The sequence below is a fragment of the Apostichopus japonicus genome, chromosome 13 (assembly GCF_037975245.1).
Source record: "Apostichopus japonicus isolate 1M-3 chromosome 13, ASM3797524v1, whole genome shotgun sequence".
NCBI lineage: Eukaryota > Metazoa > Echinodermata > Holothuroidea > Aspidochirotida > Stichopodidae > Apostichopus > Apostichopus japonicus.
Window position 1 is genome coordinate 17291364 of NC_092573.1, and position 25587 is coordinate 17316950.

At 38.1% G+C, this 25587-nt stretch overlaps 1 protein-coding gene across 2 annotated transcripts in view; it reads right to left on the reverse strand.

The window, feature by feature from the left end:
- LOC139979183 (AP-3 complex subunit beta-2-like) overlaps positions 1 to 25587 on the reverse strand; it is a 59700-nt gene that overhangs the window by 8158 nt on the left and 25955 nt on the right. For both annotated transcript variants that reach the window (XM_071989918.1, XM_071989919.1), the window contains exons 5-18: positions 19816 to 19911; positions 18966 to 19126; positions 18653 to 18719; positions 13291 to 13473; positions 9633 to 9809; positions 9006 to 9103; positions 8276 to 8465; positions 8000 to 8132; positions 6672 to 6781; positions 5831 to 6007; positions 5298 to 5484; positions 4154 to 4272; positions 2927 to 3047; positions 1613 to 1833 (exon numbers count right to left, since the gene is read on the reverse strand). In XM_071989918.1, coding sequence (XP_071846019.1) covers positions 1613 to 1833; positions 2927 to 3047; positions 4154 to 4272; positions 5298 to 5484; positions 5831 to 6007; positions 6672 to 6781; positions 8000 to 8132; positions 8276 to 8465; positions 9006 to 9103; positions 9633 to 9809; positions 13291 to 13473; positions 18653 to 18719; positions 18966 to 19126; positions 19816 to 19911 — 2040 coding nt within the window. The remainder of the gene's footprint in view (positions 1 to 1612; positions 1834 to 2926; positions 3048 to 4153; positions 4273 to 5297; positions 5485 to 5830; positions 6008 to 6671; positions 6782 to 7999; positions 8133 to 8275; positions 8466 to 9005; positions 9104 to 9632; positions 9810 to 13290; positions 13474 to 18652; positions 18720 to 18965; positions 19127 to 19815; positions 19912 to 25587) is intronic.

Sequence of the window (25587 nt, forward strand, 5' to 3'; positions counted from 1 at the left end):
AAAAATCAACCTTGTCACACCTTGGCACTGGGAGTTATTGCATTAAATGTGTGAAAATTAACTTTGACCTCAAATAACTTCGCACACGAAGGTCAAATGGGGGTCAACCCATTGACATTTATGATCAGAAGGTACCTTTAACATCTGAAAATAGCATCAAAACTGTAAAAATCCACAAAACACGAAAAGGTCACCAGAGGTCAAATTGAGGTCAAGGGTCACCCAGATGCGGGTCGACAATTGGATTACATTGAAGCAACTCCCAACCCTACCGGACAATTTGTTCTCAAGTTGTCGCAAAAATACTAGTTTTTTATCATTAATTGACCTTTGGTGACCTTGTATCACATGACCGTTAAGTTTGAAAATATTCCCCTATACCATTTGCAACTACTCCAAAAATAACAACCTTGTCACACCTTGGAACTGGGAGTTATTGCATTAAATGTCTGAAAATTAACTTTGACCTCATATAACTTCACACACGAAGGTCACACGGGGTTCAATCCATTGACATTTATGATCAGAAGGTACCTTTGACATCTGAAAATAGCATCAAAACTGTAAAAATCCCTAAAACACTAAAAAGGTCACCAGAGGTCAAATTGAGGTCAAGGGTCACCCAGATGCGGGTCGACAATTGGATTGCATTGAGGCAACTCCCAACGGTAACGGACAATTTGTTCTCAAGTTATCGCAAAAATACTAGTTTTTTATCATTAATTGACCTTTGGTGACCTCGGATCACATGACCGTTAAGTTTGAAAATGCTCCCCTAACCAGTTCACAACTTGTCCCAAAATATCAATCTTGTCGCACATTGGTACTGGGAGTTATTGCAGTTTTAATATTTTCGGTTTTTGGACCATAACTGACCTTTGTGGGCACCAAAAACAATAGGGCACACCTTCTCCATTTGGGGGATCTATAGTCCAAGTTTGCCCTCAATCCAACATTCCCTTATTGAGATAGAGCGTACCCAAGCAAGTGTCACAGACGCACACACATATACACACACACACACGCCAACCTGACTGCATAGGTTCCTTTTGCTAAAGCAAGGAACCAAAAAGTGTCCTACCACAAATTAAATATATTTTAAGTTACATTCAACCTTTCAAATTTCTTATGAACTTGAAATTTGCCTCTTAAATGTCCTGCCATACAATTTCTTTTTCAAAAATTTCCCAAAGGTTTATAAACTGGCATTATCACTTCTAGTCAAAACAAACAAACAACATAACTGTTATGTTGGAAAACGTGCCCCTACTAGATTCACAACTTATTCCAATTTAGCAGCCATGTCAGACTTCGTGACTAGAAGTTGTTGCAAAAATTAGCATAAGTTGGCAGTTTCTTGTACATAAGCAACTTTGAATGACCTTGGATGACCTGATGGTTTTTATCAAAAATGTTCCCCTCGATGATGTGAAATCTGCCCTAAACTTTTTAAGTCCAACTTTCCCTTGTTGAGTACAGTGTACCCAAACAAGTGTCACAGGCGCACTCACAGACGCACACACATACACACACACGCCAACCTGACTACCTAGGTTCCTTTTGCTAAAGCAAGGAACCAAAAATCAATTTTGTTGTTTACTTTTCAACAAACCTTTGGTTTCTCTTCCTCACTATCACTTTCAGACTCCTCTGAAGACGAGGAAACCTCCGAACTGCTCTCTGAATCCTCTGTTTCCAACTCGTCACGAGAGGATTCTGCCTGGCTGCTGCTGCTGCTGCTGGCCTTGCCATCGTCATCCTCCTCAGCCTCGTCTTCTTCCTCCGTTCCTTCATCGCTCCTGCTTTCTGACTCTGAGCCGCTCTCACTCTCTTCTATAAATAGCATTGTTAAAGAACATGGATGTCACTTACATAATATACTTTCAGATATGATAAGATATATCATAAAAAAACAGAAAAGTTCTTCCTGACAGTGATATTCAAGTGTTTGGAGCTCTTTTTTATGGGAGTAATTTATCTGGTATTACATAACACAATGGGCAAAATTACTACATCCTGCAGGCAGTAATTGTTGAACATACACAGACTCATGTCTCATTTGCAGTTCCTTTACAAAGTCCAATATACAAATTTTTTTTTTTTTTTTTGGGGGGGGGGAATCATTTTCTTTTCTTTTCTAGAGCATAAGATACTCACTTCTGGATCCAGTTACCATACTTAAATGGACTTTCTGGTGACAAATAATATGACACGTATATTGGAGAGAGAAATATTCCACACTGCTAGTTGAAAACCCAATCTCAAGATCTTCCACCTAACTTTAAATATGGTTGATTGAATGTCTGGCTAAAGCTTCAATTACTCCAGGACGTTGGATCACAGTAGGGGTCTGTGATGTCATCTGGACAAATGCTCTTCACAAGCTCTACTTAGGCTATTATAATCTTCTTTTTGATTTATCCTTCAAACCTGATACATTTGGAATGTTTGTTTGGTTGTCAAAGTTCTTAGAATTTTATCAAAATGCATCTTTTTCTTGCACAAATATTCTTTTCTTCTGTGAATAAATGATGGACAAATTATAAAGCAAAGCAACGACATTTCCAACTGTAGTGCCCTGATGACATCCATTCTGCCACCCCCCCCCCAAATTTAATATCTTCAGGTTACGAAATGCTACGAGGTTGTGGTGTTCGGTTAAAGATTCAGAACTTTTATCAATTTTGCTCAGCAGTTAACTTCAGCCACCAGAAAATCCTTTCATCAAACTATTTGGCCTAGATCCAGCTAGTTTTAATCAGCTGTTTACTTCAACTTCAATGTAATTTACAATGATTATAATAAACCTTTCAGCAGTAAATCTGCCAGAAACAAATGCAATTCAATACTTAATCTTTGGCTACTGGGATTTGTTACAAACTTCATCTGTAATGAACTTTTCTCAAAACCCAAATTTTCTTTCTACCTGAGCTTGCCTCATCCTCGTCTTCTTCATCCTCTTCGTCTTCAGAACTTGAATAAAAAGACTTTGGTTTTTTTGCCTTCTTCTTAGCTGCAGCTTTCTCTTTAGCCCAAGGTAGTTCTTCCTGTGATATACAAGATACTTGCATTCGTAAATCATAAAGTGCTTCTCATGAAAATGACCCACACAGCAGTTTTCAGAACAACATAATTTCAGAGAAAATGCAACATCAATGATGAGTACCTATGATGAGTACTTAGGAAAGGCTGCACCATCAATTGAGAGGCTGCACCATTAATTGAGAGGCTGCACCATCAATTGAGAGGATGCACCATCAATTAAGAGGATGCACCATCAATTGAGAGGCTGCACCATCAATTGAGAGGATGCACCATCAATTGAGAGGATGCACCATCGTTTTCTTGTAGTTCCAGCTTCATGATAGGCTTTACATTGTTATTCTTTTTAAGTTTAGACATGTGAATCGAGGGTGACATGAAAGTGTGTTATAACCTTAAAACATTAAGGGATAATATAGCGGCAGTAAATATATGCCAGAAAGAAATGTATTTCACACAACTGGCTGCACTCAGCATCAAGTAGACTTAGACACCTCCAAGTGCTGCAGCTCCTGAACTTTGGAACATACTGACCCACTGACATTTAATTGATTGATTGATCGAGTAGGGTTTGTTTGAAGGTAAGTGATTTGCCAAGTAGACCCTTTCTCAATCCAGGAACAGAAACATTTGATGGTCATTTGAGCAGTGTCATGACATCACAAAAAATATTGATGAAAAGGTAATATTTTCATCGAAGAGTCTTGTTGTTTAATTCTCAATGAATAAAAGAAGGTACGATATCAGTTTACCCTGGAGGCGGAATCAAGATGCAAGTTATTTGTCAGTATTTTCTTTTCTTTGATGGGTAAATGAGGTATACAGTGTAAAGGCAAAACGATGGTATTTTTAACTAAACTGCCAGGATGATGTTACTCACTCCACAGTGACCAAAAAGATTCAAAAGTAATTCAAAATTCACATCACTGTGTGGTGTCCACCTTGCAGAAACTTTTCAGAAACATACTGAAACATCCCATTTAGATGGGAAACTAGCAACAGTATGGTATATGCATTGAACGAAAGTCTCAGCTTACTTACTGCTACAATGTTTTAAGCCACTCTAGAATCCAGAAAAGATTACAACTATACCAAGTAGCAGTGAACTTACCTCGACTACTCGGACGGCAGGATCCGGGGCTACCTCTGGGAAGTCTGGAAGTTCCAAATAACCGGTGGCCCTTGCATTGATAATATGAGAGAGAGAACCCAGCTGGAATTGGTCTCGATCTAGGAATAAGAAATGACAAATAACTTTACCGTACTTGTGACATGCAAGTCGTTTAACTTGAATGGTCTGCTCACTGATACACAAAAAATGTAGTTGTAGCATGTTTACAGTCTATGAACACCCAAGAACAGCATTGCCCTAATCACTCTAATAGGCATCATAATCCATCAAAGATCATTTTACAATTCTTTTCTTAATTCTTGTTTTATTTATGAATAAACATTAGCTAATTATGCACATTGATGATGTATAGTGAGTGACTGCCTACTTTTCTGTTATGTTATCTCTTTGTTTTCAACGCCTTCATTTTAAGGACACTGAACACAGGTTTGCAGCCTAAGACCATCTTTTGAAACATTTGTCTTCTCTGAAAAGAGGAACATCACATTATTCAAATGATATATGTCGGCTTGTAGTTAGGGGTAAACTTATTAAGGGCTTAATAAGAAATTTTGATGAGCTCAACACTCCACGTCATAGTTGGCACATATTTAATGAGTTCCCAGTTTTATCAAAACTTCAAATGTGGATATCTTGGAAATGAAAAAAGCTTTTCAAAACATTTAAACAGATTATAACACACAACTAATGTATTGAATATGGGGCAAATTGGCTTGCTGTTCGTAGTACTCTAAAGGTAATTTCAAATTTTAGAAACTTCCACAACATACTAACATAGCACATCAGAGGTGGGAAATTGTGTTAAATCTGACAAATTCACAATAAGCTAGCGAAACACATCACTAATAGAGGATGGTATATTGTGTTGTATGCTGCAATCTTCCACGTTATAGAGAGCAGAAATCGTTAAACAGTTCTGATAATGTCTGCAAGTTCTGCTAAGATGAATAACAGATGCTCAAGGATAACATACTGATAGCTGTATATTAACATAAAACAATCATTTCTCCCAATAAGCAAAGAAATACTGTAATTTTCTGAATATTAAATTAATGTTTATTAATTATAATTAATTCAGACAGACCCATAATACATATCACATTTATAAAATATCTATACATACCTTTGAAGACAGACTGGATGACAGGAGCTGGTTTAGCAGAAAGAATAATCTTCTTAGCATGTTTGGTCAGGGCCCCCCCTTTCTCGCCAGGCAGCAGCAGATGGCGCAAGAAGCGTGAACGGTCCCGGATATCGTAATTTTGGTCATATTTGGCCAGGTTTAGGACATACTGTATAAGTAACTTGGTCTGCAAAAAGAAAAGAATAAATTTTGATGTTTTTATTGATAACCAAGGCTGAAAGAGAACGTGACTATAACAAATATTGGCGAAAGTCAAAACAAACAGATGGAATTTGCCCAATCCTTTGGAGATTTTACCTCATAAGATGGGTGCATTTTTTTCATGTTTCACTGTTAAAGTTGAAATTTATCAATTGACAAGTACAGACTTTGGAATTTTCTAAATCTACATGACATATGCCTGTCACAGGAACTAGTAATCATAGCCTAGAGAAAAATGATTTTACAGCAAGCAGGTGCTGTTCAAGAAGTAAATTTTGAGGTGAAATGAAAGGGCCAAATTATGATCGCACCTGCTTTGGGTTGGTCAGAAACAGCTTGGCAGCTAAGTTGACTATCTGCAACTTAACAATGTCCTCCTCTCCGACGAAGTTCTTTGCCATTTTTCGTAGGACGTCAGGAGCAATCTTTGGCACCTGGTCAGAATATTCGCCGATTAGCCATAGAATACTAGCCCTGGCCATAGGCACCTGAGGTAGAAAAACATGAATATGCATTAGGTGGTGAACAAACATTATTGCAGTGACTGAATGTATTCCTTTGATGAGGATGACAAAACATCAGAACATTGTTACATATCGTCACATCTTCATGAGCTACAGTCCGGAAATTAGTGAGGATAATCTAGTAATCATTTAATTACATTTGGAAATCCAACTGAAACACTGACCTCATGATCTGTGTGACTAAACAGTCCAGCCGATTAACTTCATGAGCTGCTACTTTTATCAGTAAGGATAATCCAGTGATCATTAAACTACTTTTGGAAATCCAACTGAAACACTGACTTTATGGTATGTGTGTTAGTCTAAGTAGTCTAGCATATTTTAATTGATAAGCTTCTCCTTTACTCTGTGAATAAACTTCAAATTATCTTGTAAATAAAACTCCAATTATCTTGTAAATTCCAAACGGCTCAGACATACAAGCTTCAAAATGAGAGTGTCAACTTTCATCTGATAAACATTAAAAGGTTCTTGACATACAACAAAACAAAACCTATATTTCAGGATCTACGAATACTCTCCTTTCTTTTTCCTGCTCTCTATTTTCAAGACACCTATGATACTTTTCACTGGCAATGGTTTGTCAATAAGATTAAAAAATAGTGATGTCACTGTTTTTGTCCCTTACCGTGATGGCGTCTGCCAATTTAGCCATATGTCTGATAATCTCCTTATGCTCGGAGGGGTTCATTTGAAGAAGCTTTCGGATAACAACTACACTCTCTGCTACTACAGCCTCTGTAGTTAGAAGTAAAACAAGTCATTGTTTATTACATGTGAGCAGCTGAGTACAACAGAATGAGTACAAGTACACACAAGATTCCCCTTCCTATGAGTACCAGTTCTAACCTAGAAAGGACTAAGTGTGAGTATGTATACATAACCTAGCTCTAGTATCTATATTAGAAATTCCAAAATGCCAGAGTAGGACTACAAATTCATCAGGGTTAAGTAAGAGTACAGGTCACTATGCTAGAATGAAATGACGGACTCACTACCAGTCTGAACATTGGTACTTTCTTCGTGAATTTTTGCAACTGATCACCAAATAGTAAAGTGAAGGGGGATGAGGGAGTGCCACACTTTTGGTGGGAGTGTGGCAACATAATAACATCCTAACTGATACAAACAAGTCTTGGCCTACAATCCTCGACAAAAATGATGGGACAGTATGAGCAGCAACGAGCGATATTGGTTTAAGCGCACCCCCTTCCCCCGTTCAATGTTGTAGCCAAAAGTGCTCAGAAACTGCAACATTGATACGGGGAGTGGGGTGTCCCATCTATTTTCGTCGACGATTGTAGATTGCCATTATGCTGTACTTTTATGCTGAATGTTGTGAGTGGGAGGGAAGTGGTGGGGGTGAAGAGGAAGCAATACCTGTTTACTTTGGGTATGGAGGTTGGAGAATCAAACAACACACTATATGCTGCAATCTGTACACTCCTCTTTAAGCATAGAATTAAGGCCCTTCATTGTGTGGTGCCTAAGTATCCTGCAGAATTTTGGGGAGTGGTAGGGGGCATTACTGGTTTCATTGTCATGAGAATCTTCGTTATTCTAAGGGTCAATATAAAATCAAAGGTCTGACAGTCAATTTATAGTAATAATTCAGTTTCCTTTCAGTATAGGTGGAAAGATATATTGTGGCTATCTGATGAGACTATTGATTTCTCAATCCTCCATATCTATGAATCATGGTCTCAAATGTTATTTTGGTCTCATCATTATTTACACTTCTCCCTATTCCTGTTAGAAATCATTCCCAGCTTACACTAGAACATGGCTACCATTACATATTGTTTCTTGGTACAGAGTTAATGTCCATATTAAACAGCAGTACCATCACACTGACAACACAGGAACATGACAAATATTATTTTCTCTTAGTACAGTATTATTGTCCTTATGAAAAAAATAGACCCCACCAGAATGAGGACTTGGGAACAGACTTACCATCCCTATTAGACATCAGTCCCATCAGACCATTCATGCAGGACTCTCTGACTTCACTGATATTACTGGCGCATCTACCAATAGCCTGGATGGTGGCAGCTACAAATTCTTTATCAGAGCTGGTCACGTAAGTCTGTCAAAAAAGAAAAAAAAGATAGGTACTTGTTTTGAAACATACATTAAAGGAAAAACATAAATAGTAAGTTTTTACATGACTTTAAAAAGGAAATCTTCAACATTTCTTCAATCTCTGATATACTCCACCTTCTGACATACCTGGAATTCTTTGAGTATGGTTGATATACTAGTCTCGCTGGCAATATTTGTCAAAATTTCAAGCTTCAAGAGTCGAATGTGAGTGGGATCGTTATTCCGAACAAAGAAGCTCTTCAAGAAGGGCTCGAACATGCCTCGTCTTTTTGCACTCATAGTTGCCACGTTGCTCAGAACAACCCACTGGACTTCCCTGAAAATGATAAAGACAAACTTGTAAATTTTAATAAAGTAACAACTTCAGACACAATAGCTAAACAATTCTTGAACCAAAGACCATTTTTACTATCCAACTTTACTATTTTCCATTGTAAGCAAGTGCCTGTTTCCTGAATTTCAGCACTTACATATTTACAATTTTGTCTCATATCTTGGGTGGATTAGAACTATCAATGTGCTGATGCTGTTTCATAGCTGTCTGTGCTGTCAGTTCTGCTTGGAGAAGCCACTTTTCACAGCTTGAGTTTGCTCTGCTTTTCTGTCAGACTCTTATACTACCTATCTACTTCAGTCCAGGGTTGGAAATATACAAATCAAGACAGACTTAGGAATGTCTGGCTATGAAAGAGTTGTAGGTTTATACTAAATGCTAACATGTCTTGTCACACAAAGTAACACATTTTCTGATTTGCAACAAACTAATGAAATATCTTGTGCTTCATCTTAAACCAAAGATGATACTTTGCAAACACAACTTGCCTGCTATTATTCATTACTACCTTCTCCAACATACCTGTGACTTCTCAAGAGACGTACCATGGCCTTAGCAACCAACCCAACCTCATTCCTGGGAGCTATGTGATGATATAACTGCCCTACAGCCATAACAACCTTGAAACAAATGAGAGGAGATACATGTGTATTGCAACATACTCAGTAATAATCATGAAATCATTTTCTTCCCTTCCATGCTGTAGGGATGAACAGAAGCCGTTTGAGGAACGTAAAATTGGAAACAAATAAAGCCTGAACCCAATACGGCAGTTCAAATGTTCAGTCTACAATAGAATTTAAACATTTAACTTATCTACTGTTTTATTCCATTTCCTAATGTGCACTTGAATTCCCTCCATGAATTATTTTATCACAAAACACAATGAGTAAATATGATTGTTAATGTAATATGGGTATGGCAATATACATTTAGCTGGACAGGTACTTTTCACTCAATGCTGGTGATTCTGCTACTTTTGTGCATTCTCACGTTTTTCTGTCTCCGTCTGTATACTCAGCTGAATTTTGCCATTATTAGTCCATGTCTGTCACTATTTCTTTTTCAAGATTATTTTTGCTGATTGCCATAACCAAGGCTTTCCCAACTACCTCTACACACTGACCTAGATTATACTAATGTACTCACAGCAGCATTTCTACTTTGCAGAAGAGGTTTTGCACTCCTTAACAAGAGACGATGATCTTGATCCATCAGATATGGCTTCCTTGCAGGCTCTCCATCCTCCTTAGCTTCATCTGCTTCCTCCTCCTCTGAATCCTCATCACCATAGAACGATTTCTCGTTCTCTTCTTGGATCATTTCCTACATTGTGCAAAAGCAAACAAGACAAATATGTCAAGTCCGAATGTCCGTCACTCTACTCGATTCTGACAGGTAAATTTAGGAAGGTATCATTATATCTGTTTCAGATGAAAAAATAACTTATCATGGAAAATCAACAGTGAACCATACTGTTTTTGTCAATAATTAGCTGCGCTATGAATGAAACAGTTAAATTACATCATTGGTCACTCTACCTTTTTAGGTAGGTAAATAATTACATGGTCGTTGATATCCAACGATGGAATTATGGTTACCATAAACAATTTTGAGTGTTGTACACAAAATTCTGTGCACTAGTCACCTTAACCGTTAAATTACGGTATTCTAACAAGTAAAAAGTACATTACCAATATGCTTTCAAAATAATTCAGTGAACTTCAGTCAAATATTTACATGCACTTTTGCAGTGTTGGATTTTCAGGAATATGAGAAGGTTGAGAAGGACTACCAGTTTCAAAGATTTTCAAAAGATTTGGTAGTCCTGCAAAAACCTTGGTAGTCCTTCCAAATTTTCCACCAAAATTGAAAATGAACACAAATAATACAAAATAATACATTTTGGTGCTCAATCTGATTGTGTCAACCAAAGCTTTATTAGTTAAGCATATAACCATGTTATTGTGTACTGTTTTCAAATAGTGTTTGCACGGTGTATCCGGGGACCCAGATTATGGGGCCGGAAAACCTTGCAAACCTTCCGAACCAGGTCCGCAGGATATCAGCGATGCTCGTGGGAAATGTGGCTGGAGTAAAAAAATCGGGGAAAACCATAGAGAAAAAAAAAACGGGACGAAAAATAATAAAAAAAACACGAAGGAAAAAAAAAGTTCATCTGTAAAAAGCAAGATTTCAGAAGAAAAGTTTCAGAAACAAAAGAAAAATGTTCAGAGAGCGTGCTCGCAATTTTAGTCACAATATAACAAGTAATGATGTGTCCCCAACCCACTCACAAGGCAATATGTCAATGGCTAGTTCGCACACTTCAGGGTATACGACGGCGTCACACGGACACCCACGGCCCAGCGCGGGAAGGTTGCTGTAATAAATGAGCCTTGCAGGAAATGTTTTGAACAATATTGCCATTCCACATTTTTTTAAATTAATTTAATTATTTTAATTCGTATTAATTTGACTTCAGTGTAGTGTTCCCTCTAAGGTGCGGGATTCCCTTCAACTGATTCAGTAATCACGCAAAGAAAACTTTGTCTGCTGGAAATCCCCGCATCGTTTTCTTGCATTCGCAATAAGTTTATACTCAATGCACAATAGGGCTGTGAGTTTTCGTTTAAAGACCTAAACGTTTAAACGGCCGATTTTTCGTTCGTTTAAACGTTTAAACGTTCGCGAATATCGCGAGAAAACGCCGAGTATAAAGGCGTGGGGTCCAGGGGACCACCCTAGGGCCCTGGTGGGGCGAAGACCCCGGAAAAGGAAAAGGAATTTTTTGCATGTCTGGCGATAAAAAAATTCGCCGTTGAGGATGCAAAATACTGACAACTTTTTGAATTTAAATTGTCACAAAGCAGATGAAAATTTTTAAATGACAAGTTAGAGTAGCTGTATTTTGTTATAAAATGAAAAGAGATTTAATCTGTTTTACAATCTTTAAAAAGTTTAACTTACAGAACCTCCGATATTATGAAACAAAAAACGTTCGGCAAAGCCCCGTTTCTAGAATGCCTAACAATGAATAGCGCGCACTAAACGTACATCAGATTACAACTGCAGTACGGTTTAACCTAACTTAAATACTACGGTAGGATACTGTATATGTGCTCAGAATTTTCCCATATATCTTGCCAAACAACTGCGCGCTCATCCCCTAACACCTGTTTGTTAACATTTTTGGCACGTTTCCAAGAAACGTTTCATAGAGTATTCCCCATGATACACGAGGCACAGTTGATACACGCAGCCAAGATATCAAGCTATGGTCATCTTTATGAAAGTAAACCTTGTAATAAAATATGTTTTAGGCCACACGGCATGATTAACTAATGCTTAACATTATTTCCATGTTCTTGTAGAAAATGTCAACTTCGCAAAATATAATTGGTTGTGTTTTTGTAGTTACGTGAGATCCGTAACAGACGAGGTGGTTAGGCTATTTGCTATACACTTATCTTCGCGTCACAAATTCAGCGGTATAGGCTAGATTTCCCCATTGTCCAGCAATGCATTTTCATTCGGCCTATAGACTGTCAGTGTCTGATCGACTGTTGTTACAACACCGTTCAAAATGAATTGCACTGACATTTAGCCACAAGTCTCATTTGTTTTCTGGGTACATAATTAGAAACTAACGTTAGGCGACTTTATTAGTGTACAGATTTTTGCTAACGATGTTGTAAAGTAAATATATCGCGCATGTTTTTAAATAATTTATGTATGGTTTGGGTGTTATTCAGAAACTATTTAATTGAACTGACTTTCTTTTTTAATGAAATATAATTAGACTCAATAATTCTTCAACGCCTTCATTTTTATTGCTCGTCCGAAGGACTACCAAGCACACAACATTTTGAAAGATTTGGTAGTCCGACGTAATTTCTAGTCGTCTCGGACGACCATGAAAATCCTACTCTGATTTGCTTTGAGCCAGCAGAAGTTAGCAAAATAATGCTGACAATTGATTGGGAACACAGCATATACACCAGTCTGCAAGGGTTACACAAAATGTGTGGATGGATATAGTGAATTGAAATAACTTCATTAAAGTCTCAATATGTGTTTGCTGATTAATTTCAGAAAACAAACTTCCAAAGTAGATTATATGTATCTTATTCTAAATGCACTCTGACCAGGTCGGTTTAATGGAGAAAAGCTGTCGCAATCGAAAGAAATTTAATTTCTGTTGCACTTATGGCGCAAACATGTTACCGTAAAATCACGGCAAATGCCCATTCATTACACAAATGTAAACAAAACAGTCTACACATGCGGCCCTATATTAATGAAGTCATATACTCGTGTCTGAAAACACCTGTTGCAATGGAAGGAAATGACACAATTTCCCAAGCTATATCAGTAAGACCGAGAGAGAGATACAAGAGCAGGGACCTAAGACAGGCCAGCCAGGAGAGTAAAAGTAAGCCTAGGCCTAACGATCATAAACAAAAAGAGAGATTTGATTGTGTCATGATCTGTTGGGCGGGGCTTGCAAATTTTGATTATAGTTTGTAGAATCTACGGACTTGTTAATAAATCTGGCGAATTTTATTCAGCTCAAAATTTTTAACGACAGATAACTCAATGAAAATAAGGAATATTGATATGAAAATTGCATAGAACTATGTTATTTCACTGAACTTTTAGTGCAGTAAGCTGGAAAGGTCGAATTTAAATTTGGCAAACACATACTGAGACTTTGAAAGGAAATCAAAGCCATGACATCACAGGAAGTAAACTCTGAAATGGAATTAGAGTTATCCAAATCCTTAAAAAAGCATTTTTGACTTACTGCCTTATTAGGATCCAGGAATTGAGTTCTTGCATATCTTGTCAGCATGTTGATGATAACGACCTGTCCCCACTCTTCGACGTCTATCAGTAGATTGCACAGCTTACGGTAGTTCTTGTGAATGAGGTCGATACGCTCCGGACAGACCTCCTCAAATGCCATCACAACACTGCCAGCTACCAACTAAAAAAATACAAAAACAAAGCCATGATAGACACAGGTTGAATGAAATACTAAACATATAGAAAAAAATATCTTCCAAGATTGGAAAAGCTTGGTATATGTCATGCTGGTGGGATGGCTAAGACACAGAAAGATCTTGAATAAGGGGTTAATCAACGGTCTAGCGTGCGTTACTCACAGGATTAATGCACGATCGGGGGATAATGCAAGCGATGCACGAGGGCGGAGCCCGAGTGCATCCAGCGATAGCATTAACACCTGGAGTGCATTAATCATGTGAGTATCGCACGCTAGACCGTTGATTATTCACACTACCATTTGTGTGGGGGAAAAATCATAAAACAAAACATTTTTGGTTACATATAACCAAAGATTTATTAAAGTGATGCCTCGTAATTTTACCGTGCGTTACTCACAGGATTAACCACGGTCAGCTGACCTGAATGGACCAATAGGATTTAGGAATCTTTACTAAGTATGAATGAACATTCTTTTAAATATAAAACAGGACACTTTGGGTGGTTGAATGAGGAGGGGGGTTGACCAGAGGTGACAGGTCACCATGGGAGCTCAATGTCAGATGTTTAGCAAGTCATTCTAGCCATGGTAGAGGCAGAGTGCAGTTGTTGTATGGAGACAGGTAAGTGAAGATGCAAAGTACATTTAAGTAGTCTCTCAATGGGATACTTTGAATTGATGCGGTTGATAAAGAAGGCTGTACAGTACTAAACTCCAGTAGTGGAGTTGACAAATACATTAACATTTTGGTATGTCTAGGCACAACTTTCTACTATACAGTGGTGTTATGTTGAGGTTGACACCACCCGACTATACCGACTATACCGGACGATAAATTTCAATTTCGACGATCTGACTATAAAAATTCTACCCGACGATAAACTGCAAAAGTACAGGTGTATTAGCCCGACGATAATTCAAGATGCTGACCGACCATTCATGAAAGGATTAAATCGATCGCTATTGTTAAATTTATCGTCGGTAGCATCGGTTAATACCGACGATACCAGGCCTACAGTCTGTTGATAAACTAAAGAGAACTACTGTACTGAACTGACATTGCTAAGCGGCCTAGTCCAAGTTGCAGACCGACCATTCATGAAAGGATTAAATCGATCGCTATTGTTAAAATTATAGTCGGTAGCGTCGGTTAATCCAGACGATACCAGGCCTGCAGTCTGTTGATGAACTAAAGAGAACTACTGAACTATACAATGCGCTTCTGAACTTACTGTACATTGCAAGGCAGCCTAGCCTAAGTTGTCTACAGTATTATCGCAACATGCACGAACTTTGATGCAAAACAATGTAACACCTCACATACTGTATCAAGCCTAATGTTTTACTACTTTCCCTGTAACAAAAAAATACCTTGCAAGGGCGGCGGAACCGGGGGGTCACAGGGGGCATGTGCCCCCCCACTTTTCCTCAGGTTAAAAATGTGCCCTTTTTCTATAAAAAATGAGGTGTCTCAAGTTAGCAAGAGGCCAGGGAACCAGAATGAACACTCGAGAAGGGCCGTTTCCGGCCATCTGAGGGGTTTGTAAAACCAAAAATTTTCTTGTACGCTCCGCGCCAACCGATGGTGGCGCTCCGCTCAGATAGTCGTGCATATAACTTTGCAAATCCTGGCTACACCTGTGGGTCAAACTCAAAGCTATTTTGAATGAAAAAAATTGTTAAGATATTAACAAGAAATAAACTCTAATTCAGAAGGTTCCTACATTAGCAACAAGCATGATGTCACCTCATTTTGTCTCAAAAGAAAACTTGTTCCTTGTTTCCCAATTTGCACATTGGATATTGCAGTGCTAGTATGCATTTTTCCTTGGGGGGGGGGGGGCGTTGATGGAGTGATGTGTATACGCAAATAAGATAATACAATAAGAGTTATAAAGGGTACTAAATATAAGGCTGCATCAGTCCAATCGAATTTCTGCAAAGTGCCCTTTGATGTCGGTGCCCCCCCAGATTAAAAGTGCTTCCGCCGCCCTTGATACCTTGTGTACCTTTCCGAGTGCAACAGTGTTTAATGTTTACAATCCACTAACAATAATGTAGTATTGGTGAAAGACTTGTTTCTTTACCAGCAATATCTTACAATATAAAGGCACAATACGGTGAAGAATAAAACATCTGCAGACCGAACACAAATTTAGTGGATGTTATCCAGAATATTAATAATGAATTAATAGATTTAAAACTACCATTTAGTTTTGTTGTTACGACCTGGCACTGCAATGCAGACGCCGCGGCCCCATTTGAATGTACAGTAACATAGTTAAATGGTCGGATCATCACATAAACCCACAGCAATTCCCACGCGCGTAATCCAAGGGTCAACTTCAAAGCTTGAGAGGGTAAGTGCTTAAACAAAGACCTAAGCGTACATCGTTATTTTCATATGAACTGACTTTACTACAGAGTGAGACACTGTGAAAAGTGTTGCGAGAAGATTTAATTTTTGAAAATTTATTTTGAACCAAATAGACTGACATCAGAGCACATTACGCAACTTTAGATTAACTTAAAGTGGAATTTTAAAATGCATCGTAAATACACTCTATCTATCAGTACAATTTCGGAGCTTGTCCAATATGATCTACTAAATAAAATCACACTCATGTTATTCGTAAATTGAAAAACATTATTTGAGGCAACACCTTTTATACTTTGTAAACTTTAAATCACTCATAACTCGAAATTGGAAGGAGATACAGAGTTACAGACTTTTTCGGCAGTAGGAGGAATCCTAAAATGCGTTTAAAATAAGCTCTATCTATCAGTTCAATTTCGGGGCTTGTCCAATATGATCTGACTGAGTTAGGAAAAAAGTTTGACGAAATAGCGTATACAAAATAGCACACAAAAAATTACACTCATGTTATTCTTAAGTGAAAAAAAAAAACATTACTGAGGCCACACCTTTTATATTTTGTAAACTTTAAATCACTCATAACTCGTATATTATTTTATTTATTTTACGTGGTGAGGAATGTTTTGGAAGCATCTACAGTAAATTGTTCAACATGCTATCAACATTGAATGAAAATAAAATGGATCTTGTTTTGCATAACTTACAACTACTGTAGGAGACAACTAAAAAGATATTATTTGTGCTCAAGTTCAGTTGTAACTCGGGTTGGGCGATATTTGCTTTTTACCTTCACGATAAATAGTTCAAAAATTATCGCGATATTTCGATAATTATGATAATTTTTCCCCTAACTGAATTAGCGTAAATGTCAAGCTTTGAGTGGATGGAGAAAGAGAGATATATGGAGGGGACATTCAAAGAAAATATCTGAAAAACCGTATGCAATTTTTCACAAATATTGATGCTTAGATAAGTGCTTTCTCACAATCAACGAGCCGCCCCGAAATTCGCTCCGCTAACGTAAAACTTCTATACATATATAACACGTTGAAAAACCCGAGTTTTTACACACATAATTCCCACTGACATTGGTCACAGAACATAAGTAGGTCATCGACCTACGAACTTGCCCAAGTTCATCGCACCATGGGAACGACACAACACATTGAACATGATGTTACATTTTCCCGCCATCTGGACGCCGAGTGTAAATTTTGGTGTAATATGCAAATTATGAATGGTACTGCAGTGCTGCGCGGTTAAAACTTAACCTACATGCGACACATACAAATTTTGGGAAGCTGTTGTAGAAGTAACTTTTGTATCAAATGTAAAGTACTGTATGGTACTTTAATTTATAAAAGACGGTATTCCTCAGTAGGTAGGGAAAAGGGTGTTTAGGGGAACTCAATCTCTTTGTATAGTATTTGGATACTTAAAATGACCATGTACAAGCAGTTTCTATTTCTTCTGACAGCCACCTGTTATTCGCAAACTTTGACCCATTTACGCGGTACTCATGTAATATTTGCTGTGGAAGTAAAAGTTGGCAGGTTGTCAAGATAAATTCATTGGATGAAATTAATTCCAACGGGACATTTATTAGCCTCTCTTGTAACACCAACGTTTATTTAACAATACGAACGCGAGTTCGATTTTCGCATATTGTTACTCTGCACCGTAATGGATTTATCATAATTTTATCTGCAGGATATTTGTACCTTGCAAGGTAAATATAAGAGTCTATTGCAAAGTTTAGGCAACGGGGGGGGGGATGGGGGTGGGTGGGTGGGGTAGGTAGGGGTTGTTGGCGATGGGTTGTTGCGATGCGAGGGGAAGGGGGCTGTCTAGTGATCGTGGAATACTTTTATAAAATAAAATAAATATTTCAAACAAGTCGAGGGTTAATAGCTCTATGTGCCGGTCAAACCGGCCAATGGATTGTGTATATTTCAGCGGTACGGAATGTGTCAGCGTGATTGATACTGGGAAGTATGATTGTATTTCTGATGTTCATATAGTGTAATGTATTATATATCCGTTAAAATCAGCGAGGTTTCATTACAAAATCAATTATGATTTACTAAGGCATTCAAAATCGAAATATTTTCTGTAGGCCTATATTCAGATTTGTACAGTATGTTGACATTGATCATATACAGTACAGTAGTGTTTGGTCATGGCCTTGGTCCTCTTGCAAGGAATTATCTTGGGATTAGTTTACTGTCTGATCTATTGTTAGTAGCCATTCTTCCTTGTGGCTGTTGCTCCTGGAAGCAAAAACCACAACCTATTGTTCGTTTCCTCTAAGCTCTCTGCCTTACTGACGATACTGCAGATTAACCGACGATAACCCAACGTTATAGTGTATATCAAGCCGACGATATTCGTGCTGCTCGACTATAATACTGCTGCCTGAGCTTCCCGACGATAAAAGTGTTGCTCGACGATCCGACTATGAAGACGATAACCGACTATAACCAACTACAATGCCCAGACGATATTGTCAACCTCGACGTAACACCACTGTAGCTCTTTGTGTTAGGCTAACAAACACTGCCATGCAAACAATCTTCAAGAGGGACATTTAGTATCTTTGTTAATACAGACTGAGGTTTTTCGACAATCTACATAAGCTATATTTCATACCAGTAGAACACATAGGCATATCTGCAGTTTCAACTTCAAATGAATGGCATGATGAAGCTGAAAAGTGAATTTGTTGTTGATAGGTAAACTGAATGACACCACAGTAGTGCCATTCTCCATACAAGCAACACTCACCGTTGTCTTATCTGCCAGTAATTTACCGATGACCTCCACAAGTTCTTCTTTCTGTTCTGGTTCCAAACTGTAAAGAGAGCTTTCAGTTAAATAACCTTTTTGTTTAAAAACATTTAATTACCATATATCATGAAGGTATGATTATGAAGTAATGACAGGTTACTAAGCTAAACAGAAGCTGTTCACCAGTTTGTCATCTTTACTTTCATATTATTCAAATAATGCTTTTGCGATTTATATTTCAAAACCAGTAAATATTACATATTTTGAAACAATCCTGTAGATAAAGCCATCTGACCAGTTTAGTTAGTACCTGTAGAGTTTTGGAATAGCATGTGCTGCAGTTTTCCTGACGTACGGAGACATGTCATTCACACTTTCCTTGATGGCTAACATCATGATAGGAACAATCATTGGTACACGGATACTGGAGAGGACTCTCAACGCCGATGCACGAATCAGCTGGTTGGGATCCTGTGACGTTATAAATGAAACAAAATGATACAAAACATCTATACTGCAGCTCTGACCAAGTTTCCACTTCACAGGAGAAACACATGATGTGTTTGATTTATCTGGCCCTGCTAAATCTTTGCTTGTGCCGCATGATAAAGAGTATTTTATCAAAGGAGGCAGGTAAATAAATAGTCTTCAATCACTTGCTAATGTATATTTGTTCTGTGAAAAAATTATGTATAGAACTTAGGTTGCCAGCAATTATTTTGGGAATGATACAATTGGTTGGTTTGACCAACTAAACCAACTTAATAAATTGGTAAGCATATCCTGTCGATGGACTTTTGGTCTCACTGATCACAGCACAATTCTTGCTTCGGTACTTTAAGTCTTCTACAAAATTGATTTTCAGGACTAGGAGAAATATGGATCAGTAATTGATGCATACTTAATGTTTCACTTGTAGGAATGATTCAGACAGTAGTCACTTGCCCATATGTGTTACAAACTCTTACTACGTATGTTAATGAAGTCTTCATCTCCATCTTGAAAAACAGTTCTAAAATGAGGACATATCCATTAGCAAAAATATGGAGATGTCTTTTTACATTAAGCTGTGTTTACCTAACATATATGCATAATCAACACTGTGCTTAAAATCTGGTAAAGAATTGCAGGAAACCTTTATTTAAATCAAGGTCTCTTACCTTGAGTCCTTTCTGAAATGTACTAATGGAGAGCAAGGCCAGATCCTGCTGTTCCTCTGCATAGCGTACTAGATAAACATACACTAACTTCTTTATCTGTGAAGGATAGCAACCATGCAGAAAATGAGAAAGACCAGAAAAATTACTGGCTAGAATTTATATTTGAACTAACGACCTCTGGTATGCAAATCCTATCCTCTTTCTTTACTGGGAGTGTCAGTCATTATCCACAGCAGCTTGCACACCATGTGACCCAGTATGACACTTCAGTCTCATTTTGGGTCTTCCCAGAATGCATCTGAGAAGGAATTTCTTGCACTGGACTGACTACGACATTATAAATTATGGATAAACACAGAAATCATTGGCTAGAAGTTGGATTTGAACCAGTGACCACAGGAATACAAGTGTTAATATTCTCTACAACTTACAGTTCATCGGGGCAGGCTATATAGTTCACTGTCGTTGCACATATTTAGTACCAAGGTTTTAACACAGATCCTGGTGTGTTTTCATATGCTAATTACAATTCTCGATGTTAGATGGTTCGGGAAGTGTTATTTTAAGAGTAAACAGCAGCTTAAGACGGATTCATCTAGTCCGCTTTGCGTTGTTAGGACTTCTCCGACGCAACAATTTTTTCAGTAAAGAGCTAATCAAAATCCTTATTGTGTGGCATGTGATATGTCAGCTGATACAGAAACTGCTCGGCTCGGGTGATGTTCATGCACAGACTGTGTGTAATGTTTGTACGTGTTTACAATTTGTCTGCATATTGCATAACGTACTGCATAGCAAGAGAATGATGGCTGACATATGCATGTGTCATACTCGCAAGACATCTTGTGAAAGTCTAACGAAATTTACAGCCAACAGTTTGCAAACCGATGTCAAATGTGCCGAGATGTTGAGGGTGGCAAATTTCTATCAATTGCCTGAGAAAATAGATCAATCTGGTCAACTTCACTGGAATTTGGTTATGATACTTGATAGTGAACATTTGGGATACCATTGTTCCTGTTTCCAAGATTCACCAACAGATCGACTATAGGCCTTGAAGGTGGTTCCATGATTCAATACACGAACGATGAAGGTAATTGTAGGCCTGTTACTAATACTCATTACAGAGCATTACTGTGACAAGAAAGTATACATAACTTCCTCAAGTGACACGAATGCCAACAATGAAAATTTAGGACAAGGCTCTTCAATACCATACTGGTTTGTCTAGAAGTGATTTACGTAGCACTCATGAAGGATAGATTGACAGTTATCATGGGCGTCAGCAGGTTTCGGAAAGTGAGGGGGACACTATACTATCTAAGCGGAGCGCCACCATTGGTTGGCGCGTAGCATACCAGAAAATTTTGGGTACATAAGACCCCCTAGATCGCAGGAGACGGCCTTCCTGAGTCGTTTTTAGTTACATCAGAACCAGATCTGTGAGGAGAAATTTTGTCTCACAAAACTAAATCCCGACAGAAAGTACTGGTAGAAAGATGCCGTTCTGACACCAAGGGAGACGAATTATACAGCGTCTATCTCAAACGAAATATTGAAAAAGTGGCGCCGTCACCTCCGGGATGAGTGGAGTGGTATATATAATACATGCATGTAGTTGCGAGACGTCAGTTGTTATGTGCCCAGGTACTTTAATAATAATAATCAGAAAAAGGCACCGCCCGCAGAGCGTGTGTAGCGCCTAGCCGGCACTCAACAATAAAGATCTACCATATCCGGCGAATACATGTAGCCTTATTACTTAACCCCTACACCCATATTCGTCCGTCCAGTCCAAGGGACTGGAGGTAGTGATATGAACATAGTAACTCATCACCATCTACCTGTTTGGCTTACCTAATCCCTTGGAACCCATACAAACAACATGTGTGCAAGATTCAATACACTTTCGAATGGTCTCCCCCCCCCCCGAACGAATTAAATGAGCAGATTTAGGATATTGGGAGATAAATGACGGTGCAAGTGATAGATAGCAGGGGCCCAGGGAGTCCAGATTTCTTGACCTTAAATAGAAAATCGCGCATATGCATGTGATTTTTTTTAATAACTACTCTGAAAAGTGGGTGGGACAAATGATATGATATCCCCTCCACTTTTGAAAGTGGGGGGGACATGTCCCCCCGTCCCCCACCTGTTGACGCCCATGACAGTTATTATATACTGGTATCTGTTATTTTATGATACCATTTATTTCATGTTTTATTTGTCATGAAGCAAAGAAATGAAATAAACACCAGGGTAGGTTCGATAGGCAGACTAACGTTAGGCCTATCAATATTAAATGTGGGCATGAAAGTCTATGCCTATAGTCTAGCCTCGAGTCTTGGATTAAGTTTCCAAAACAGGGCCGAACTATTAAAGCCCAGAGCAGGTATATTAGCCACTGCTAGCACTGGCACACACAAATGTACCGTGTAATGTAGCTTATGTACAGGCCACTAAGTATATAGGCCTAGGCAAAGCTACAGTATTGCCTAGTCTCAGGCCCCTTCGGGTATTTTGTAATCACCAAGCGAGTTGGCATTTGTAAGTTTCAGCTATTTAGCGTCTGCATGGCACTCGATTTAGTAGCACCGAGTCTTACTACAACACTTTAACAATTTGGAATAAAATATTTTATATCAAAGCAAGTTGCTTGTTTTAATTTAGTTTGAGGCATGTATGGTGAGGCCTTCTTTTAGGATAGAAAAGCATGTCAAGTAGGGTTGCATGTGTTCTCAAACCTTTAAAGTGCATGGGTTGCAACTATGCCCTACCAAGCACATGGCTACAGGCTTACACTGAAATAAATGGAATATAAGGATGGCTTATTAGTCAGTTGAGTTCCAGTGTAGACAATGTAAACCACAGTGTGATCAACAGTACAATTCAAAATACTGCATCAACCAAACAAATTTGGTTTTGATTTGTTGCAGATGAAACTGCAGGCCCATCAGCACAGAAGACCAAAAGCCAGTGGGCTTATTGTGATTCCTTGCCAATTGAGATTATAATCCCAAACTTTCATCATTGTTGATTAAATTGATCAGCAATGTTCTCTTACTGACTGTGGACCTTCCTACTAAATATGTTAACTTACCATGTTTACAATTTTTAGCAAAATCAACTCAAGCCCTGCCCCCTAATAAATGTGCATAATATCACATTGAACATACATTATCATGTACCCTCTATCTACAGTACCAACAACTTCAAACAAAGTATGATTCAATTCTGAAAATGTTTACATTTGACCCTGTGACCTCATTTACATTCTTGAGATGAGCACCAAAATCAACAGGGCTCTTCTACCCAGTATGGCGCATCTATGTACCACTTAGTATGACTTCAATCCAACTTGTCGTTGTTCAGTTACCGAGTTTACAAGCTATTTTAGTGAAAATCAACTTAAGTCCACCCCCTTATAAATATGCATAATATTAACTGAACAATTATCACCATGTACCCACTATCTACCAACACATTAATACCAAGTATGAATAAATTCTGTCTTTCGGTTGCGGAGTAATTAGCATTTGGAGATTTTCACGTTTTACCCTGTGACCTCATTATTATTCATGAGATGAGCACCAAAATCAATAGGAATCTTTTACCCAGTATGGCGCATCTATGTACCAAGTATGACCTCAATCCAACTTGCCATTGTTGAGTTTTCGTGTTTACGAGCCAATGGCGTCACATACGCACACACACACACGCAATCACCATCGCATAGATTCCTTGATCCTTCGGGGTGCAAGGAATCAAAAAGGATGTTTGTGGTGCTTCTTCTCCAGAGATTTCTCTGGCACAACAAAAATGCGTAGAAAATCAGGACTCAATATTTCGAAAGGAAGAAGTTCTGGTTGGGGGCAGACAGAACAGCTGTCTCAGTGTCTAACACGAGATGCTGAAAAACAGCTCAAAGAAATTGCTGAACAGAGATGTGATGAAAGGATGAAAATGCTATTGCTCAAGACTTTCTGTTTACACATCATAGAGGAAGACTAGTTACTTCCTAAGCAGGGTTAGGGTTAGCTTTGGGTGTTGGTGATGACAGTGACGAGGAAGTCATATAACTCACGAAGGATTTTTTGTATACCAAAGCATAACCTGGTTAATGTTTTGGTGTTGCTTTCTGTTGATCATTTTCTTTCAAATTCCTATTTTTAATTTTGTTCATTTGATGTTTGCCTTCCATTTTCTTATATTGTTTTATTCATTTGACAATGAATAACTTACTTTGGTAGATTGAGGAGTTCCCTAAATCTTCACTTTTTTGCTAACTACAAGGCAACAGTTCGTGGTCAGGTGGCCCTGTGTGACCTTTGTCCTTTTAAACAAAGTAATTGTATTGTGTGTTCCTTGTTTTCTAGGAATACATGTGCTGACTCCAAGCCACTATCACTTTTGAGAACTGTGGGGGAAATAGACATATTAATAGCTATTTTGTTTTAGTAGGAATATTCTTGGTGATGGAAGTTTATCCTCAAATTTACTTTAGGACACTGATGAGATCCATTTATAAGTTAATGATTCGAGGTTGAGTAATGTGTCTTCAAATTATATAGTAACTTAATTGACAGCTAATAGGTCAATGGACCCCAGATACCAGGAAGTGAAGGGCAAGCTGTTCGAGAGCCGTCCAGAGACCACCCTACCCTAGGGACGTCCCCAACAAAGTGAACCTGCCCCGGAAGTTACCCAATTGTGTTCTTATTTCGTTAGTAGTTTTAAGCATTTTATTTTCCAAAAGTTCATTGGATTTCTTGTTAGATGTAACAGCTCTGATAAGATCTGTAATTCACCCATTTATATCATTTGACCCCATTGTTTTTAATACAAGATTCAGGTGCAAAGTAAACCTACTAGTTTGCCTTTATATGTTTATTTTTGTGTGAGTTTTACAGCCTTTTCAAGTTGTCCCCACGATCTCAGAGTTAACTGGCCCTATCCTCATGGGAAGGTGCTACTTGTAATTTTCACAAACCTACAATTATATTTATGCCTGGTCACTGCCTTTTTGACCGCCTACATTTGCCTTAAAGGTAAGTCTCGAGGCAGACTTCAGGAGACGGACAGGGTGTTAAAAATGAATTTATTCAAATTATGTTTATCGCAACATAAATTTGTTGTTTTCTTAAAAAATAACACTGCTTTAAGAATCCAACAACTCTTAAAATATTCTTCAAACATTCCCTTTACTTCAGCCAACACATCCTGGTTCTTAATACTGTGTTTAATTATGTTATCATCTTGCTGTGACAAGAAACTGCACTGTTTTAATTTGTCGTACAGTACAACGCATAAGAGTGATGTCATTTGTTTATTCTTTATTCTTTACATAACACCTCTCTTAGCACCCAACAATTGTTAAAATTTGCTTCAGATGTTCCTATATAGCTATCAACGAACATTACCTTGCACTAATCCTGAACTTAAATACTAAGAACATTTAAATTATGTGATCATCTTGCTGTGACAAGAAACTGCTCTATTTTCATTATCATGCAACGTATAAGAGTGACGTCATATGTATATTGATTACTTGCTCCTAGCACCCAACAACTCTTTAAATATTCTTTTGATATCCCTGTATTATTTTCAACCAACACATCCTGTTCTAATTAAGTACAAGAACATTTAAATTATGTCGTTTCCATGTTGCTGTTACAAGGAACTCCTGAGTTTTAATTGTCGTCCTATTAAACCTATTAAACAGTGACGTCATATATGTTTATTGTTTACTCATAAAGTGTCATCTCTTTTATC